At 29.0% G+C, this 20,153-nt stretch overlaps 1 protein-coding gene and 1 long non-coding RNA gene across 2 annotated transcripts; one reads left to right on the forward strand and one right to left on the reverse strand.

Moving 5' to 3' along the window:
* Positions 1-2,316: 2,316 nt before the first annotated feature.
* Positions 2,317-4,129, reverse strand: LOC133702576 (palmitoyl-monogalactosyldiacylglycerol delta-7 desaturase, chloroplastic-like). Its single transcript, XM_062126884.1, has 5 exons — positions 3,538-4,129; positions 3,323-3,463; positions 3,077-3,217; positions 2,604-2,710; positions 2,317-2,526 (listed from the first exon to the last, which is right to left on the reverse strand). Exons 1-5 carry the CDS (start codon positions 4,108-4,110, stop codon positions 2,328-2,330), a joined length of 1,161 nt encoding a protein of 386 aa, XP_061982868.1. The 5' UTR covers positions 4,111-4,129; the 3' UTR covers positions 2,317-2,327.
* A 9,908-nt stretch (positions 4,130-14,037) lies between these two features.
* On the forward strand, positions 14,038-14,763 carry LOC133703970 (uncharacterized). The gene is made up of 2 exons (XR_009843961.1): positions 14,038-14,307; positions 14,381-14,763. It is a non-coding gene; the product is annotated as an uncharacterized LOC133703970 (long non-coding RNA).
* The last annotated feature ends 5,390 nt before the right edge of the window (positions 14,764-20,153 follow it).

Here is a 20,153-nt window from a genome sequence, read left to right on the forward strand (position 1 = left end):
TTGAGAGTGATCATGATTTTTTCTAGTTGGGTTACATAGGGTTCATGATTCGGGTCACGTATTTGAAAGGTTAACCTAGATATTATCAGCCTTTATTTTTCTTTTTTTAAAAAAAAAACTTTTTTGGGTTTGTTATTTTTAAAATTGATTTTTTCTACTTCTTGTTGTTCATCATTTTTTTATTTTTTTTACATTTAGCTTTATAACTTTTCATGGCATGCCTTTTATTGTGTTGTCCAATGCGCACGATCTGAGTCACGTTATTTAGTAAGCTAACCAAAGTTTGTTGGGTTTTTTTTATTTTGTTAATTATTTATTTATTCTATCAAGTCTTATTACATTGGGTTTTGTTAGTAATTAGAGCTTACATGTTTTTTTTTTGTTTTCTTTCTGATTTGTTATCACAACCTCTCAAACAAGTTGCGGGTTTGATAGGATTAACTTTCGTCATATTGTTTTTTATTTTTTTCTACCATACTTGATTAGATTGAAATTTATCATAATTTAATAAATATTTTTTTTTATCCTCCTTACTTTTTTTTTCTTAATTCAATCCATGTTACTTTTTTTTATCCTCCTCACTTTTTTTTTCTTAATTCAATCCATGTTACTTTTTCTTTTATTTTGTTTTTGTTTAGTATTTAGTTCTCATTTATTTATATTGCTCCTTTTGTTTTGGGGTAGTTTGTTAAATTATTTTTTTTTAATTTTATTCTTCAATTCTAAGTTTAGGAATTGAGAGTAATCATGATTTTTTCTGGTTGGGTACATCGAGTTCATGATTCGGATAACCTAGATGTTGTCAACCTTTATTTTAAAAAAAAAAAAACTTTTTTGAATTTATTATTTTTAAAATTGATTTTTTCTACTTTTTGTTGTTCATCATTTTTTTTTACATTTAACTTTATAACTTTTCATGGCATGCTTTTTATCGTGTTGTCCAATGCGCATGATCTGAGTCATGTTATTTAGTAAGCTAATCCAAATTTGTTGGCTTTTTTTTTTCTATTTTGTTAATTATTTATTTATTCAATCAAGTCTTTCATATTGGATTTGTTAATAATTAGAGCTTACATGTCTTTTTGGTTTGCTTTCTGATTTGTTATCACAACCTCTTGAACAAGTTGCAGGTTTGGTAGACACATTTAAATTAACTTTGATCATATTGTTTTTTATTTTCCTCCTACCATACTTGATTAGATTTAAATTTATTATCATTTAATAAATGCTATTTCTCTATCCTCGTCACTTTTTTTTCCTTAATTCAATCCATGTTACTCCTTTTTTGACATCTTATTAGTTAAGATAACTTGTTCAATCTAGCCAATTCCATAATCTAAATCACAATTTTTTCTTATTTTTTTTTCAAAACATACTTACTGTCTTTTAACATTCTTTTTTTTTTAATGCTATGTGTTTTACCCGGACCACGAGATTAGTCATGTCTAAAACATATTGAATCATGAGATATGTTTATACACACACGTATACAACTGACATAAGCTTATTCAGTAATATTTATAATAAATAATTTTAAATATCAGAAAAAATAATAAAAAATCTAAAAATAAAAATTTTGAAGGCCTCGATAGGGTTTAAATTAAGAATGTTGTCAATTTTGTGTATAAAATAATTGATCATAGGCTTTTAAACGTATTTGTAAGATATCATTCGGCCTAGTGAATCAACATTCAGTTTGCAAGCATATATAGATTAAATTTTGAAAAAATAAAAATAAAAAGAACATGTCCTAACTTTCCTTGGTGAGTAACCTATAATTAATATATATATGTTGCCATTTGTCTCGTAGATTAATTACAACCCATCAATCTTAATGTGTAATATGTTGAAATTAATGATGTGATAATGATTTCCAATTGAACTAATGCAAATATTTTATAGCGATTATGAACCATTAATTTCGTGTTTAATATTATATTGAGAATTGATGCACTTCATGGATTCTAGTAAAAATCCCATGCCCGTGTGTGTGTGTTATTATACACATGCACGATCAATATCTTGGAGATAATGACAACAATTTTTTTTTTTATTTAGATGAGAGGGGAAAAAAAGGGCTATTATATCATGAATCTGGGAATAAATTTTAATAGATATCTCAAAAGAGACTTATATTTCCTCCAAATTATGATTTAATTTTTTTCAAAATTTTCGAAGTCCAAATATTCTGTAAAAAAAAAAAAACAGTACGCCATGCACGTTTAAATAATAGTAGAATTATATTATATATATTCTTAAAAAGAAAAGCTTCTCATAACTCCACATAATTTCATTAATGATATCACACACACACACACACACAAACTTCAATTTTTGAAAGCCATCCTTTGCTTTTGAACTTCCGATGGCAGCTTCACATCCGTTGCCAGTCCAATAGCTTGAAGAAACCTTACAACATACCAAGTCATGTCAATCTGCCACCATTCCAGGCCATGCCTGGCTGAGTATTCAAAAGCATGGTGATTATTATGCCAACCTTCTCCAAATGTAAGCAACGCAAGCCACCTTAAACAAGTTTGCAGAACAAAATTATTAGAAATAACCAAATCAGAATGATAAAAGCTAAGAGCAAAAGGTATTACCAATTGTTCCTAGACAAGTCGCCGGTGTTCCACGCTCGCTTCCCCCATAAATGAGAAACTGAGTTTACTAGCCAAGTAATGTGAAAAACCAATACGGTTCTCACACCCTGAAATGGTCAGCAGTAAATTAGTTTTGTTGCATAAGCTATACAAAAATTAACCTAATTGACTACTGAGGCCTGAGGAGGGTGATAAGTGTTTAAATTTTCATGTCCATTTCAATGTCTGGTCACCGATCAAATATGAATGAGTAAATCCTGAGTTTATTAGCAGACAATATTGCCCTTTCATTTTACACCATGATTTTCGTGCCATTTGCCATTTACTTCCAATCAACTTGAGAAATTCATGTTCCAAGAGGTTGCGTTTGATGAAATTTAGTTCCAGTATAAAAAAGACAAATACTAATTTTGGCTATCTCTGTATATTTTCATGAAAAAAAGAGAGAGGAGGACATGAGAAGTATTCCATACCATTCCCCATACAAGGAAGGGAAATCCTCCCACTGCATATAGCAGAACTCCAAGCGCAATTGGATGTAGAAAGTACGTGTTTTGCATGAACTTGTAAAAGGGTTGCTTCTCTAAATCCCCAACATTGTTTTGCCCTCCACACTACCAAATCATATACTTTTAACAGAAAAAGCAGCAATAACACAATTTAATTTACACTAGGAAATTGTTCATTTGTGTGCGTGTGAGGAGGATGAACATACAGACCTTTTCAGTAATATAATTATTGTCAAAGAGCCAAGTGATGTGACTAAACCAAAACCCTTCAGTAGGGCTATGCGGGTCTCTCTCGGAATCACAAAACTGGTGGTGGTGTCTATGAGTGCTAACCCAAAAAATAGGATCCCTCTGAAACCAACATGAAGCCATTAAAAACTGATAACACAAAAAATCAAGGAAAGAAAAGGTTAGGGTACACCTACTTGAAGAGCTTGAACCCCACAGTACGCAAAAAAATACTCGAGCCATTTTGGAAGCTTGAAACTCCTATGAGAAAGATTCCTATGGAAAGAAAGAGTGATACCTAGAAGTCCAGTGACAATACCGATGCCAAGGGCAACCCAAAATGCAGGCCAAGTGAAATAAAAAGGTCCAAACAAAGATAGAAAATGCACCGCCGAAATTACACCAGCATTGACTATATCTGATGAATTCCATTTCCTGCCCCAAAATACCTGCCTTCTCCTTCTCACCACCACATCTGACAGAAAGATTTTCCCGAGGTTCCTAGGCTCAGCCTCTGATAGAGGTACACTATCAGCATCAGCCAATACTTGTAGTGCTTTTTTTGTACTGCTATAATTCTTATCTGAAGCATCCAAAAGACTTGATAATTTTTCTTTTTTGCATTTGTTGGTTGTTAGTGGTAGGAACTTGTGGTTATAGTGACCATAATTTAGGAGTATAGCAGGTGGAGAACCCAGTTTCTTAGCATGGGTAAAAGGAAGAAAAAGGCAAGGTTTGGATTTGGTCAATGGAGATGTCATCAAAGCCATTGAGACTTAAAAGAGGATGTGTTTTGATAGAATTGATTGTTTTGAGGGGGTTTATATAGAGCTCATTAATTTGTTTTTGTGTTTTAAAAGTTTTTAAAAAAATTATTTCTTTTTATTTTTTACTTTAAATTATTTTTTTTATATTTTTATATACTAATATCAAAAATAAATCTTAAAAAAAAAATATTATTTTAATATATATCTAAAAAAAATATTTTAACAAACAATCAATACAAACTCCAAACATACTAAAAAGGTCAATCACATTCAAATGGCATGCAGTGCAATATAATAGGGGCGTCAATTTAACACTTTAAATCTCAACTAGGCTCCACCAAAATAAAGTATAATTATAAGGGTGGGGTAGGGCTCATTAATTGAGAGCTAGGGGGAAAACTTGCGAGATCGGGATGCTCAAAAGGTGAATTTCCAAGGATAAATCGCCTTCAGGGTAAGATAATGGAATTTCAAGAACAATAATGAATGATGGGTAATCTCAATGTTTTCGGCAAAAAATAATTGTAAAGATTGAAATTTAAGCCTTTAGAGAAGAAAACTAGTATTAATAAAGAAATGATGCATGGGGTGAGCATGATGAATGAGAAATGCATCTGGTCGTGATGGTGGGGATTTGGAGCAAATATAAATCTAATACCATGATGATTTTAAAATGTTATGCTATATACCTAGGTCCTGTTTATTTTTGCGTTTCAAAAATATTTTTAAAAAAAATATGAAAATTTTTAATTTTTTTTTGCTTTAAATTAATTTTTTTTGGTGTTTTTAAATCATTTTGATACGCTGATTTTAAAAATAATTTTTTAAAAAATATTATTTTGATACATTTCTAAGTAAAAAAACACTTTAAAAAATAATCGCAACCACACTTGCAAACAATCTCCTAGAAAATAGCGCGATGACTTGTTGTAATAGAACTTTTCATTAAGTATTAATTGTTATAGATTATGTAAGGCTTATTCCATGGGATTATTGTTGTATTTCACAAGTTCTTCACGCTCATCTCTTCAACCTGACCATCCTTTTTCATTACTTATTATAGATAGTTAGGTAATGAAGTATCCTTTGTATCTAATTATTAGTAATGTTAATTGTAATTAAGTTAATCTTAGTTTCTAGAAAGAATGGTTGGTGAGTAATTTCTGAATTCCTTAATATATGTGATTGTGAGCCTGAGGTCATTATGAATGAATGATTGAGCAATATGTGACAGGACGATATTATAGTTGTATTGAAGAATTTAGTACACGTTAATTTTTGGATAGTGCCTCGAAAAAAGAAAAAGATGTTGAAATTTTATTAAATAACTAAATTAACCATTGAAATGGTAGAGTCCTTATATGACGATAAAACAATGGGCAATTAACGAGGACAAGTGAAAAATATATTGCTTGTATCAGGATTTTTAATCAATGAAATGTTTTGAAAATAAATGAAAATTAGAGGGTCGTTGCGTATGATCTTTTATGTCTTCTTTTACTTGCATCTTGCTTGAATTATATCGCGTCAATTCTTCTTCTAATTTTATTTAAACTTTGCCCGATTTAGATCTTAGATCAATCGAGTCATCCCGAAATTACACCAGCATTGACTATATCTGATGAATTCCATTTCTGCCTCAAAATACCTGCCTTGTTCTTCTCCTCACCACCACATCTGACAGAAAGATTCTCCCGAGGTTCCTAGGCTCAGCCTCTGATCAACCAATACTTGTAGTGCTTTTTTTGTACTGCTATAATTCTTATTTGAAGCATCCAAAAGACTTGATAATTTTTCTTTTTTGCATTTGTTGGTTGTTAGTGGTAGGAACTTGCAGTTATACTAAAGGGTGATTATTTTCGGTTCGGTTCGGTTTATATCAAAAAAAATAACCAAACCGAAATTTAAAAAAAAAAACTGAAACTGGGTCAAACCGACCGGTTTTTCCATTTTTGGCTCGGTTTTGGCTTGGTTTTTTCCTGTTTGGCTCGGTTTTTTCGGTTTGGCTTGGTTTTTTTGGTTTCGGTTCAGTTCAGTTTTTTCGATTTTTTGCTTATAAAACCAAACCGGCTGGTTTTTTAAAATTTTAATCGTTTTTTTTCGGTTCGGTTTTTTCGGGGGTTTTTTTTCCAGTTTTCTCTATTTTTCAGTTTTTTCACTCAACCCTAGCTTATAGTCACCATAATGTAGGAGTATAGCACGTGGATAACCCAGTTTCTTAGCATGGGTAAGAGGCAGAAAAAGGCAAGGTTTGGATTTGGTCAATGGAGATGTCATCAAAGCCATTGAGACTTAAAAGAGGATGTATTTTGATAGAATTGATTATTTTGCGGGGGTTTATATAGTGACTAGTTAGATGACCCGCGCGATACTGCGGGTCAAATTTTTTTTGCATAAAAAATATCAAAAAAAATTAAGATTTAAAAGTGTTAGGTCTTTCTGCAAAACTATATCCAAGAGTTTTGGGTTTGGCTGCAACGTCTGACCCAAGAGTAATATTTATAATATTAATAATAACATTAAACTTGCATAAGCCAAGTTTAAGTGGGTTTGGCTGCAATACCAGACCAAATAAGCTTGGATATGGGTCTGGCTGCAAGGTTGCATCATAAAAGTGTGATAATTAAATAGATTAAGTAAAAAGAAAAAAATATAAAAAAAAAACCAACATGAAGAAAATAACTAATGAAGAAAAAAAAATTAAATTAACTGGGTTAACTCTTCAAACCAGGTTAACACGTTAAACATTGAATTTGTGTCGTGAAAGTTTGATAACTAAATAGAAAAAAAAATTGACGGGTTACCCCAGAATTAACTGGGCTAACCCGTCAAACCCGGGATCCGTGTCATAAAAGTCTGATAATTAAACAGAAAAAATTTAATATTAAGAAAGTAAATTAAAAATAATAATTAAAAAAGAAAAAAAAAACAAAAAAGCCAGAAAAAAACTAAAGGCATCAGCTTTTTCACTGTGAACTGCACTGTGCAGTCCACAATAAAAGGCTTAAAAAGGAAAAGAAATGGGAAAAATACAAAGGCATACCCATGGGTTAATTTTTTTTTCTTGCATAAAAAATATAAAAAAGGCTAAGATCTAAGAGTGTTAGGTCTTTCTGCAAAGACATACCCAAAAGCCTTGGTTCTAACTGCAACGCTTGACCCAAGAGTAATATTTATAATATTAATAATAATATTAAACTTACATGACTCAAGTTTAAGTGAGTCTGACTGCAACACTAGATCCAAGAGCCTTGGATGTGGGTTTGGCTGCAAGATCGTGTCATAAAAGTATGATAATTAAATAGATTAATTAAAAAAAAACAAAGAAAAAAAACCAACATGAAGAAAAAAATTAATGAAGAAAAAGAAAAAAAATCTGAATTAACTGGGTTAACCCTTCAAACTAGGTTAACTCATCAAACTTGGGATTCATGTCATGAAAGTTTGATAACTAAATAGAAAAAAAATGATGGGTTAACCAAGAATTAACTCAGTTAACCCGTGAAACCAGGTTAACTAGTCAAACCCAGGATATGTGTCATAAAAGTCTGATAATTAAATAGAAAGAAATTTAACATTAACAAACTAAATTAAACATAAAAAATTAATTAAAAAGAAAAAAAAAACTTCGGGTTACCTTGTCGAACCAGGTTAACCCCGTTAAACCCGGGATCCATGTCATAAAAGTCTGATAACTAAATAAAAGAAATTTAACATTAACAAAAAAAAAATGGACGGGTTAATCCAGAATTAACTGGGTTAACCCGTGAAACCAAGTTAACCCGTGAAACCTGAAATATGTGTCATGAAAGTCTGATAACTAAATAGAAAAAAAATTAACATTAACAAACTAAAGTAAATGAAAAAAATTAATTAAAAAGAAAAAAAATCCAGGTTAACTCGTGAAATCAAGTTAACCTGTTAAACCCGGGATCAATGTCATAAAAGTCTGATAACTAAATTAAAAAAATATTAACATTAACAAACTAAATTAAACAAAACAAAATTTATTAAAAGAAAAAAAACAAAGAAAGAAAGAAAAAAAGCTAAAGGCATCAAAAAAGAAAAAATGAAAAAAATAGCTTAAACTACATTAAACAAAACAAAATTTATTAAAAGAAAAAAAACAAAGAAAGAAAAAAAAAAGCTAAAGGCATAAAAAAAAATAAAAATAAAAAAAATGAAGAAAAATTGCTTAAAAAAGAAAAAGAAAAAGAAAACAGCTTAGCCTTTCACTATAGATTGCTACAGTAAAAGCCTGAGCAATTTTAGTATATTTCTAATATATATCAAATTCTATGTCTCAAAGCTGTAATCTATTCCTAATTCCTCGTTGATAGGTTAAGATGTTGCCTTTATTTTAATTTTTTTTTAGTTTAACTCGTTAATTTTTTTGTTTCAAAAATTTTTAGAAAAAATTTCAAGTTTTATAATTTTTTTCAAATTAATCTTTTTATATCATTTTAATATATTAATATTAAAAATAAAAAAATATATTATTTTAATACTAAAACAAACATTTTAAAAAATAATCACCCTAAAAATACCAAACATGTTAAAAGGGTGTCAATCTTTAAATCTCAACTTGGCTCCACCAAATTAAATAAAGTATAATTAATTATAAGGGAGGGGCTCATTAATTAATTGAGAGGTAGGGGAAAAACTAACGAGATCATGATTGAAGTTTCATCTCACATGACTATGCAAGAATCTCCTTCTTTCATCTTCGTGCGCCAGCAACTGGGCATATGCATAATGCATGGATCTTTGTCTCAACTAGCAACCGCACCGAGCTAGCTATATGTCATTTGGCGGTTCATCTGATCTGCACTCGAAAATTGGAAGCCGTGAATCTGAATTATTCGTCATTAAAAAAAATATATTATTACTAGTAATAATGCTATTCCATCCACCTTGAACCATAGTTATTAAACCCCGGTCCAGGGTTAACCCGGCTAAAGAGCAGAGTCCCGGATTTCAAGGATCAACGCGGCTCAACTCGGAAAAATTAAAAAAAATAAAGTTTTAATATTTCATATGAAAAAATTCATGTAAATATAAGTTATACATATTGTAAACAATGAAGTTTAAAAGAATATTTTAAAAAGTTTTTTATCCCACATTAAAAAGATATTATATTAAGCTTTTAAGTTGAAGTATTTAAACCAAAATTTTTTTTATCCTACATTGAAAAAACATAACGTTTTTCTTAGGAACATGGAATATATAAACTAATGGGTTTCAAATTCCACATTGAAAAAACATATTTTTTTTTCATGGGAACATAAAGTATATATACGAAAGGACTTCAAATCCCACATTGAAAAGATATTATGTTATCTTTTTAAGTTGAAGTATTTAAACCAAAAGGTATTTTTATCCCACATTGAAAAAACATGATTTTTTTATTGGGGATATAGAGTATATATACTAATGGGTTTCAAATCCCACATTGAAAAAATATAATTTTTTTATGGGAACATAGAGTATATACACGAAAGGGCTTCAAATCCCACATGAAAAAGATACTATGTTATCCTTTTAAGTTGAAATATTTAAACCAGAAGGTTTTTTATCCCACATTGAAAAAATATGATTTTTTTTCTGGAACATATAATATATATATGAAAGGGCTTCAAATACACATTGAAAAAATACTATGTTATCCTTTTAAGTTGAAGTATTTAAACTAAAAGTTTTTTTTTATCTCACATTGAAAAAACCTGATTTTTTTCTTGGGAACATAGAGCATATATACTAATGGATTTCAAATCCCACATTTGAAAAAAAAAACACCGAGTCTCATCCAGGTTCACCCGAGTCATGGGTCGACCCGCCGAGTCGTCCGAGTTTGGCCGTGCTGTTGCCACAACCAGTCTTTTATTAAACCCAGACTGGTTCAGCCACCAAGTCCTGGGTTGACCCGCCGGGCCAGGTCAAGTTTAACAACAATGCCTCGAACACTCTTGGTGAGTCTGTTTAGAAACACAGATCAACTTGGTTTATAAAGTGTTTTTTAATTATTTTTTATTTTAAAAAAATGTTAAATTGATGAATTTTTTGATATTAATTATAATTTTGGTATGCTAATATTAAAAGATATATATATATATATATATATATATATATATATATATATATAATTTTCATGTATTTTATATTGAAAAACACCATGCACCACGTTACAAAAGACACAATATTTTATATGTCATGGAGGACTGTTTTCAAGTGGGAAAAAAGGAGATGATGTGCTTCATTTTTCATATTTTGTTGCTTCTTTCAAACTAATGAGACTGAGATGGGTATACTGAGATGGGTGTAGGAGAGGTGTAGCAAGTGATTTAGCAACCAAGTGAGTTCTAAAGTGAGAGAGAAAGGGGTTAGAGTGAGAACGAGTGATTTTAAAAGAGAAAGGAGTAATTTTGGAGAAATTAGTTCAAGAGATAAGGCAAGCTTGGCAAATTGGTTGCGGTAAAGTATTTTTTTTTATTTAATTTCATTATTTTGGTGAAATCTTGCCAAGAGTTGAAAATCCCTAATTTTAGAAAAGTTTGGGTGATGTTGGAATAGTATTGCGAGTGAAGATTTTTTTTTTTTATTGATAGATTGTATTATGAAATGTGTTGTAGGATAAAAAATATTGTATTATTAATGCATTGACTTATCATGTGTGTGTATTAAAACACCGCAACCCGTCTCCTTCAACCTTGCATAAGCCACCACTCTCCCTGTAGATTTGATGTAGATCTGAATTAAATATTGGTCAATGAGGACGCCAGCTTGCGTTTCAGTTTCCCATGCTTTCAGTAAAAAGTTGTGGATAATGCTCTTTTTTTTGCTGTGCTTTCACTAAAGATGTGGTGGCAAGTTCTAGCTCCTCCCTAGATGAGTAGGTAGGTGAGGGGTAGAAGTTTTGTGTTAATACTTAATAGGGCCATTTGGTTTACGCAGAAAAAATGGTTTTCAATGTTGTGTTGTTGGTACTTGCTTGGTCCTGACTCCTGATGTATCAACTATGTTTGGAAGGCATGGAATAATTAAATTCATAGTGCTTGGTACTCGTGTACCAAGGTAAGAAATATCAATTGCAAGATTTTTACAACCAACAAGTCCAAAAGGATAATTCAATTATGTATATTTATCTTTATGCAATGTGATTGAACGTGTCATCGGAGTTTGGAAACAAATATAAAAAAAATTTACAGATTAATTGAACTCGTTGGGTGATGATGAAATTACAAATAATTTAATAGAACATTATAAAAAATATTTTTTATTACATGATATAATAATAGTTAAATTTATAATATTTTAATTAAAACTATATATATATATATATATATATTATTCATTTTATTATCAAACCTCAACCTCAGCTATCAATAATTTTGTTGCGGCAGTGATGGTGGTGGTTGCGACATTGATGATGATAGGGATGGTGGTGACGAAGGAAGATTGGCTAAAGAAAAGAAAAATGGTAATGGGGTTCTGCAATCAAAGGGCTTGTGTGTGAAGGCCTAAAGTTTTGTTTTATCTCTACAACCGCCCAAATGGAATCAATCCCTTCAACTGCCCTGTTCAGGGCGCAAATCTTGATTCGAGATTTGGTTAGCTTGATGAATGCATTTGGTTTTAGGTGGTAGCTGAAAATTATGGTTGGCAGTTGATATGATGATAGGGATGGCAGTTGATATGGCAGTTGATATGGCATCCAACCCTATTTCTGATTTCATGCTGTCTGACGCATCCAACCCAAAGTTCATAAAACGTACACGTTGGGGACAAGATGTTGTTTGTCCTTTTAAGTAGTGTACAGCTATATATATATATATATATATATATATATATATATATATATATATATATATATATATATATATATATATATATATATCAAATTTTTTCAAACTTACTTTTGTTTTTAAAAATGATGGAGATGTTTTTAAATGGGTATGAAAAACTTGAGATCCAGGTGAGTGACTAGTCGAGAAAAATGCTTGTATATATTATGAAAAATATTTTTAAATATTATTAAAATATTTTAATGATATTATTTAGTAACAAAGCAAAAATTCAATCAGATTAAAATAATCTCTTAAATAGAAAAGTGAATAAGTCAAATGTTATTTATTGAAGAACAAAATAAAAAAAATAATTTTAATAAAAGACTAAAAAAACTTTTTTTAATAGAAATTGAATAAAAATAGAGATCAACTCTCAAGGAAATTAAATGATAAAACATAAAACTAAAATAAAATCAACTTGAGTTAATTTGACTAACCAACTACCTAGAATATAAGATTAGAATAATCTCATTAAAAAAAAGTGACAAAAATCACAAAGCTGAAAGCCCAATAACCTAATATCAAATAATAAAGTTGAAGAAAAAATTATTTTTTTTTAAAAAAAACTAAAAAATCAAAGTCAAATCAAACTAATCTTCAAACTCTGTGACTTGAATCATGAGATTGAGATTACCCTATAGAAGATAAATACAAAAAAATCATGAAGCAAAATTCTTAATTATCCAAAATTAAAAAAAAAACAAAAGAAGTAGCAATCAAAACAATAATGACCAAATATGGTACAAAAATTAAATGAAAGAATGTAATGAGGGACAATTTAAAATAAAATTTACTTCAAAAATTTAAAAGCAAAACAAATAGTAATAAAAAATAATGATTAAAATTGATACAAATATAAATTGACACAACAAATTTAACTTTTGAAAGGGTTAGCGTAAAATCTGAGGTGAGGAGAGAAAGAAAACATAAATCTATTGGCACCTAACCACTACGTCGCCATGTACACATAATGACTACCAGGAAGAGAACACCACAACACTTTCAATGCTATTATGGAAGATGGTGTTTGACAGCCGGAAGGCACCACATTCATCTCCTAAAAAATATGAGTGTCTCTCATTTATTGGTTCATGCATGACATGCATCAATAATTTTTATTTTTTTTATTATATTTATATTTATCAAAAGATTGAATTGCTCCTCATTCAAATTGATTATAACTAAAAAAACAATTATGAAATATAAAAAATTTTGCTCGTGATTTGTGTTTATATTTCTCTATTTGATCAGCTGCAACTTGTAGGATTTATATTAGAGTAAATTGGTGGTTCTGTTTTTTATTTCAAAAAATAATGCTTTTATATTTTTTTTCTTTTCACATAGGTCAAGAGTAAATTAGAAAATCAAAAGTGAAGTCACAATTAATTACTATAATAAAACCCACCTCTTTAAAATAAAAAATATAACATCTCCTCTTTAAAAATTAAAATGTCTTAAGGGGGGTCAGGGCTTCTGCTTGCCCCCCCTCCTCACTTCTGCCCCTACTTGTCACGAAAAAAACGTGACAATTTAACATGTCCCTAATGGAAAACATGTCATGTTCCAAGAAATTAAAGAGAGTTGGCACAAATTATGATGTGAAAAGTGGTAGGACAAAAGAAAAGGCTCGGAGATATATAAAGCTCTAATTACAATACTATCAATTCATTAAAAAGATATTAACGAAATAAATCCAATGATATAAAAAAAGACTATCGACAATGATCAGAGTGGACCAAACATGTCATCCAAAGACTGCATGTTATTTACTTGCCTTTGAGGTAACAAGTGCGACCCATCTTGATCACTATTGATGACCTTTTGCATTAAAAATAGGAATTTAAAGTAAGATTTAGAGTTTTTTTGTGTTACGATAATAGTTGTTTTTAAAAGTTTTTTATTTAGAAATTTATTGCAATAATATTTTTTATTTATTTTTTATAATTTATTTTAAATATTAACATAATAAAACAATTTTAAAATAAAAATAAACATAATTTTCAAAAAATTTAATTTAATTATTTTCAAAAACATTTTCAAAAATACAAAAACAGCTTTAAATCTCATTAGTTGCGGAAACCTCCACCTTAATATAAAATGCCTAAAGCAGTGAAAACGAAGGTCACATAATGACCAAAATTTCCACCGCCGGTAGTGGTCGAGATCTGGTGAGAACACCTCGTCGGATCTCGCCCCTCAAAAGCTTAAAAATCTCTTCTTAAATCAAATCCCGTAAATTAATAGAAAACCCCATAAAGAAAACATGAAGGGCTCGCGCGCTCTCGTTGCCTCTGTTCTTACTGCCTCCACTGTAGCTTTATCATCAGCCTCATCTTCTTCCCCTATGGTTTCTGAGGTATTTTTGGTCGTAATATTTGATGGTTAACTTGATTGAATCCTGACGGTTGGGTTTTTTTTTTGGTTTGAAGGGTTCATCAAGATCGTTATCAATGGAGAAAAATGGCGGGTTTAAGAAGGAGGAATTTGAGTCAAGATTTGATGGGTTAAGGTTTATTGAGACCCTTGTCACGACTCACAGATGATTATGGAGTTAATCATTGATTATCGTGGTTAATTTTGTTACTTGAGGGATTAAGACGGGATTAGAGAGAGAGGAGAAGCTTTAAAAAAAAAAAATGGTAAAATTGAGTTATTTATCATTTGATGATTGGTTGTAAGTTGTAGCCAAAACTTCAAGGTCACCTGTTTTCTTTTTTAATGTTTGTGTTGGATTTTCTTTCTTAATTTGGTTTCTTTCTTAAATTGTATTTTTGTTAATATGGTATTATAAAGAATTATTGATTGCTGTGGATGTGCATTGATCCTAGTGGGTTGGATTGTGGTATCTATTTGGAAAGGAAGATAGATTTTGTTTTGCTCATGAGTTGTCAAACTATGTTTGGAAAGTAATAATGTGAGAAGTATAATGTTCGTGGAGTAATGATGTGGTGATAGCTCTGTCGTTGGTTGTTGTTAGGTGGTGGTTGCAATGATGCTGATAGTTGCAGGGGTGGTGTAAGTAGTTGTCGTCGTTGGGTGTTTGCGGCAGTGATGGTGGTGGCGGCGGCATTGATGATGATAGGGATGGTGGTGATGAAGGATGATTGGTTAAAGAAAAGAAAAATGGTTACAAATCAATCCCTTCAACTGTCCTGTATAGGGCACAAATCTTGATTCGAGATTTGGTTTGTGGATTGGTTAGTTCGATGAATGCATTTGGTTTTGGGTGGTAGCTGAAAATTGTGGTAGTTGATTTGGGTGTTACAAGTAGCTTTTGGCGATTATTGGAGCGAGCGCGACTGACGCATCCAAAATAGGCAATCTACCAACCCAATTTGTGATTCCATGCTTCCTGCAAAGCTTCATGAAAATTTTGTGTATTTCATGGAATGGTAAGTATAGGTTTACTATATCATCGTATTTAAAAATATTTTTTATTTAAAAATGTATTAAAATAATTATATTTAGTTTTTTAAAATTTATTTTTAATATCAATATAGTAAACCAATTCAAAAAAAATTAATAAATTTTTTTAATTTTTTTTAAACATTATTATATCATAAAAAAAATAAACATAAATATAGAATATGTCTTTTTTACTTCCGGCAAATAGAGTAGTGTTAATTGTTTTCTTGTTTATAAATATTTTTTATTTAAAAATATATTAAAAAAAAATTAATTTATTTTTACTATTAGCATAAATTATTTTTTTATGTGGTGGTGTTGGTTTTAGAAAGTGTTTAGAAACGCAGGTCAATCCATGTTTTTAAAAAATTTATTTTTTTGCTAAAAATTCATTATTTTTTATATGTTTTGAATAATTTAAAAAAAAATAAAAAAAATATTATTTTAATATATCTCAACATAAAAATATTTTAAAATAAAAAATATTTTAAAAATAAATACTATGAAATAGACGATTAGTCATGGTGGATGTTGTTTTAATGTGTTTATAAAGGAAAAGGTTTTTCATGATGGAGGATATGCATAGAAAAGAGAAGAATATTCCAACTTGAGCTTAAACTTAAATAACATGATTTGATTTTTTGTTTTAAAAATGTTTTTAAAATAATTTAAATTTTTATTATTTTTTTATTTTAAATTAATATTTTTTATATATATATTTTTAAAATATTTTGATGTTTTAATATAAAAAATAATTTTTAAAAAATAAAAAATATTTAATATAATTTTAAATAAAAAATATTTTAATAAATAATGTAACTATATATTAAAAAAAAACTCATTCAATGTCATAAGTTTGTCCATTACTGTTATTTTTTTTTATAACAAAAACCTTAACAATTATTCTTAAAGTTTGTCGCGAATGGCAGATGAAAGAATCTCTAATTGTTTGGTCACCTCGTTCAGAAAACATTGACGTTGGGGACAATATGCTGTCTGTCCTTTTTAAGGAGTGCACAGCTATATGTATATAAAATTTTTTCCACCTTTTTTTTTTCTTTTCAAAATGATGAAGGTGATTTTAAATGGGTAAGAAAAACTTGAGATCTAAATCGAGTGGTTAGTCTAGAAAAATAAGCTTGTCTATGTTATAAAAAGTATTTTTTAAATATGATTAAAATATTTTAATGATATTATTTAATAATAAAACAAAAATTATATCAATTGAGATAATTTCGTAAATAAAAAAGTGAATAAAAAATTGAAAATAAAATAAATCAAGAAAATAATAAAAACAAAAAAAATAACAATTAAAAAAATAAAGATTAAATTGAATACAAAAATTAAATAAAAAAAAATGTTTAGGGACATATTTTTTTTAAAAAAATCAACTTCAAAAAAATTAAAAGCAAAACAAATAGCAATCAAAATAATGATGATAAAAATTGATACAAATACAAATTGAGATGATACATTTAACTTTTGGAAGGGCTAGCGTGAAATTTGAGATGAGAAGAGAGAAAAGATGGAGGAAAAGAAAAAATATATATTGATGCTTAACCACTACACCGCCATGTACACATAATGACTACTAGAAAGAGGACAGCACAACACTTTCAATGCTATCGTGAAAAGTGGCGTTTGATAGCTAGGAGACGCAGCATTCATCTCCCAAATAATATGAGCGCCTCCCCACTCGTTAGTTTATTCATAACATGCATCAATAATTTTTATTTTTAAATTATATTTATATTTATTAAAAAATTAAATTGCTCCTCATTTAAATTAATTGTAACTAAAACAATAATCATGAAAAGCAAAAAAGTCACTTAACGTTAGTTTTAAATTTTTTACTTTAAAGGAAAATATAGTTATTTCATTATACATCGAAGCATTAAGAGTATTTAAGTTATTTAATTGTGCATATAAAATGTTAAAATACCGACTTGTTTCAAATCAATTTGATAATGATAAATAAACTCTATAAAAAAAGATTGGTTTGCCATTAATAACTACTTAAGTGATTTTTGTGGTTCAAATTAGGTTTGCAGTTCACCTGGTCAAATTTAATTGTGGTTTGAATTTTATATAAAGCGATGGATTGGGCTAGGTTTCGTAGAAATGAAAGAAAGGCTATCAATTGTTAATGGCAAGGGCATAGATTATGTATGATCCAATGTAGAAACACATACAAGACAGAGATCCATACACGCGGGAACAAAGGCTGGGCTAAGGGAGCTTGAACTCATATGATTTTCATTATTTCAGGCTCACTCTGCGATCCCGCAATAATAACTATGCCATTATATCGAAAGGTAAACAATTCCAAGCTGATATTTTCTTTTTAAAATCACCATTACGTTTAGAATTAAATGGTAATTTATTTAAGAAAGGAAAAAGGAAAAAGGAAAAAGGAAATTCTTAATAATGTCATTCTTAATTTGTGTATTCTAAAATGGATTCAACTCTATAAGATTGTTTAATATTGTGATATGATATTTTCTGTGTTTTTTTATCTAATAATAGTGAAAAAATTATTTACTTAGTCAAAATAATTTATACTTCTCCTATTTTGTGGTAAAATAAGGTGGTGTTTATTTTTGTAGTGGCACCGTATTTTTTAAAAAAATATTTAAGAAAAATTCAAATATTTTTTGATATTTTTAGATTATTTTGATATACTAATATAAAAAATTAATTTAAAAAAATATTATTTTTATTGTGACATGTACAACATCGAATGAAAGGTTGAATCAGAAGGGTTTTAGATGTGTTGAGATAAATCATAAAAATATGTTTTGAAGAGTTCAGGAGTCGATATCTAATATTATGGTCACTAAGCAACCTAATGTTCTGCGACAATTTGGGTGAAGGGACTAGTTGTGCATGAGAAAAACACATCACCCTCAAGGCACCCTATTTTTGACAAACCGCGTTGTTGATTGATTTTTTTTTCTAAAATCATGTTTTTATGTTTTTATTCGTTGATCTGTCTAAAATTCAAGAAAAGTCTTTCAAAGTAAAAAAATCTTTATCTTATTAAGCTAAAACCTAACATTTCTATAGTCCAAAAGAAATGGGTAAAATACATATCCTAAACTTAAACAAAATGATTTTTATGGTGCTTTATTTTTTTGAAATTCTGGTCAAATCTTAACAGATAATCACAAACTTGTTGTGATACTCATTAATTGATCTTTTTCGTATTTCTTCAAGTATGATAGAATATAATTTTTATTTTTTATAAAATATGGATGAAAATTATAAAATTTGATACTTTGATTTTATTTAATTTAGTCATTGGAAAAGTCTTGTACAACTCCTAATGTTACGTGTCTTTTGCAGAAAGGTCCTCTTTCAATTTGGTTCTTAATTGATCTCTATACTCTGATTTTCTTGCAATTTCATCTTTAATTCCATCCAATGAACTTTGTAAAAATTAAATATGATCCTCTAAAATTTTAATTTTCTCAATTAAGTTAATCTTGAATTTGCATTGTCCAATTAAGTCCTTGCAAACTAAGTTTCCAAACTTAATTTCTCACCAAATAAGTTTTTAATAAAATTAATTTGATCAATTAAAAGTCTAATTAAGTTTTTACACTTAATTAATTCTTTTAATTTTAGCCTAAGTTAATTTCCAAACTTAATTAAATCTTTAATTAGGCTCATGATTAAATCAAATCAGTCTATTAAATATCTAATTAAATTCTTAGATTTAATTTTTATGCAAATTCGTTCAATATTCACATTAAGTTAACTTTGAATTTGCATTTAGATCCTTCAAATGTATAATTGAGTTTTCAATATTGTTGAAGATTAAGTTTGGTCTATCTATCCCTTATTTATGCATGTAGATCCCTCTCCAACTTGTTTTTGTCATCCAAGTCGTTTGTCTTCTTGTATATTTTTAATTAAAAAAACGATAATTTTGAAGAAACCCAAAATTAAGTTATGATAATTTTGATGTATTTTTAAGTAAAAAATACTTTAAATTAAAAACAACCACTATCACAATATTAAACTCAACCTAAGACTTGGATTATCAATTTAATACAATGGTAAATCAACCACAAATTAAAAATACAATTTCCTCATTCTTTTTTTAATCAGAAAATCAATGTTGTATACTGTAGGAGTGACAAGTGTCAGCTAGAAGAGCTCTTATGTTCTAAAACTATTCACATGAATCTTGCAAGTTGCCCAGTGGATTATTAGAAAAAGAATAAATTTAAAAAAACACTACACCATCCATATTCATGAATGGCAATGGCACTTTGGCAATTCAAAGACCAAGTAACAGTAAAGATTTTTCTCTCAATTTCTTTCTCCGCCGTACATTTCATAATCTTTTCATACAATTTAATTCTTTGAGGGACGTCGGCACTTGATGACACCCTTCATAGTCGTTTCTGCCACTTGATTTGAAGCCTCCAAAAAACATTCCGGCACACTTAACCTCAAGTATAGTGTTCGGAAATGTAGCTCATATTGTTTTATAAAGTATTTTTAATTTAGAAAAATATTAAAATAATATATTTTTATTTTTTAAAAGATATTTTTGATATGAATATATTAAAATAATTTTAAAAAATTAAAAAATTTAAATTTTTAAAACATAAAAACAAAAAAAAAATCATACTCCAATGGTGGGTCCAAAATTCCGTGCGAGTTACGGACCACGAACCCAATCTTGAGGAACCTAGTGACTCCCATAAGCAGTACCATAATGCCACGTGTTGCCATGCAACTACTACAAAACCCCATATCTTCGCTCACAAAATATTCAGTGTCATT

Source organism: Populus nigra, chromosome 9, assembly GCF_951802175.1.
Source record: "Populus nigra chromosome 9, ddPopNigr1.1, whole genome shotgun sequence".
NCBI lineage: Eukaryota > Viridiplantae > Streptophyta > Magnoliopsida > Malpighiales > Salicaceae > Populus > Populus nigra.

Bases quoted from the DNA above. Each gene is read 5' to 3' on its own strand.
- LOC133702576 (XM_062126884.1), bottom strand. From the start codon at position 4,110: ATGGCTTTGATGACATCTCCATTGACCAAATCCAAACCTTGCCTTTTT. The intron at 3,464-3,537 runs GTAGGTGTACCC...TGTTGGTTTCAG, and splicing joins GTGGGGTTCAAGCTCTTCAA to AGGGATCCTATTTTTTGGGT. The intron at 3,218-3,322 runs GTCTGTATGTTC...ATGATTTGGTAG, and splicing joins ATAATTATATTACTGAAAAG to TGTGGAGGGCAAAACAATGT.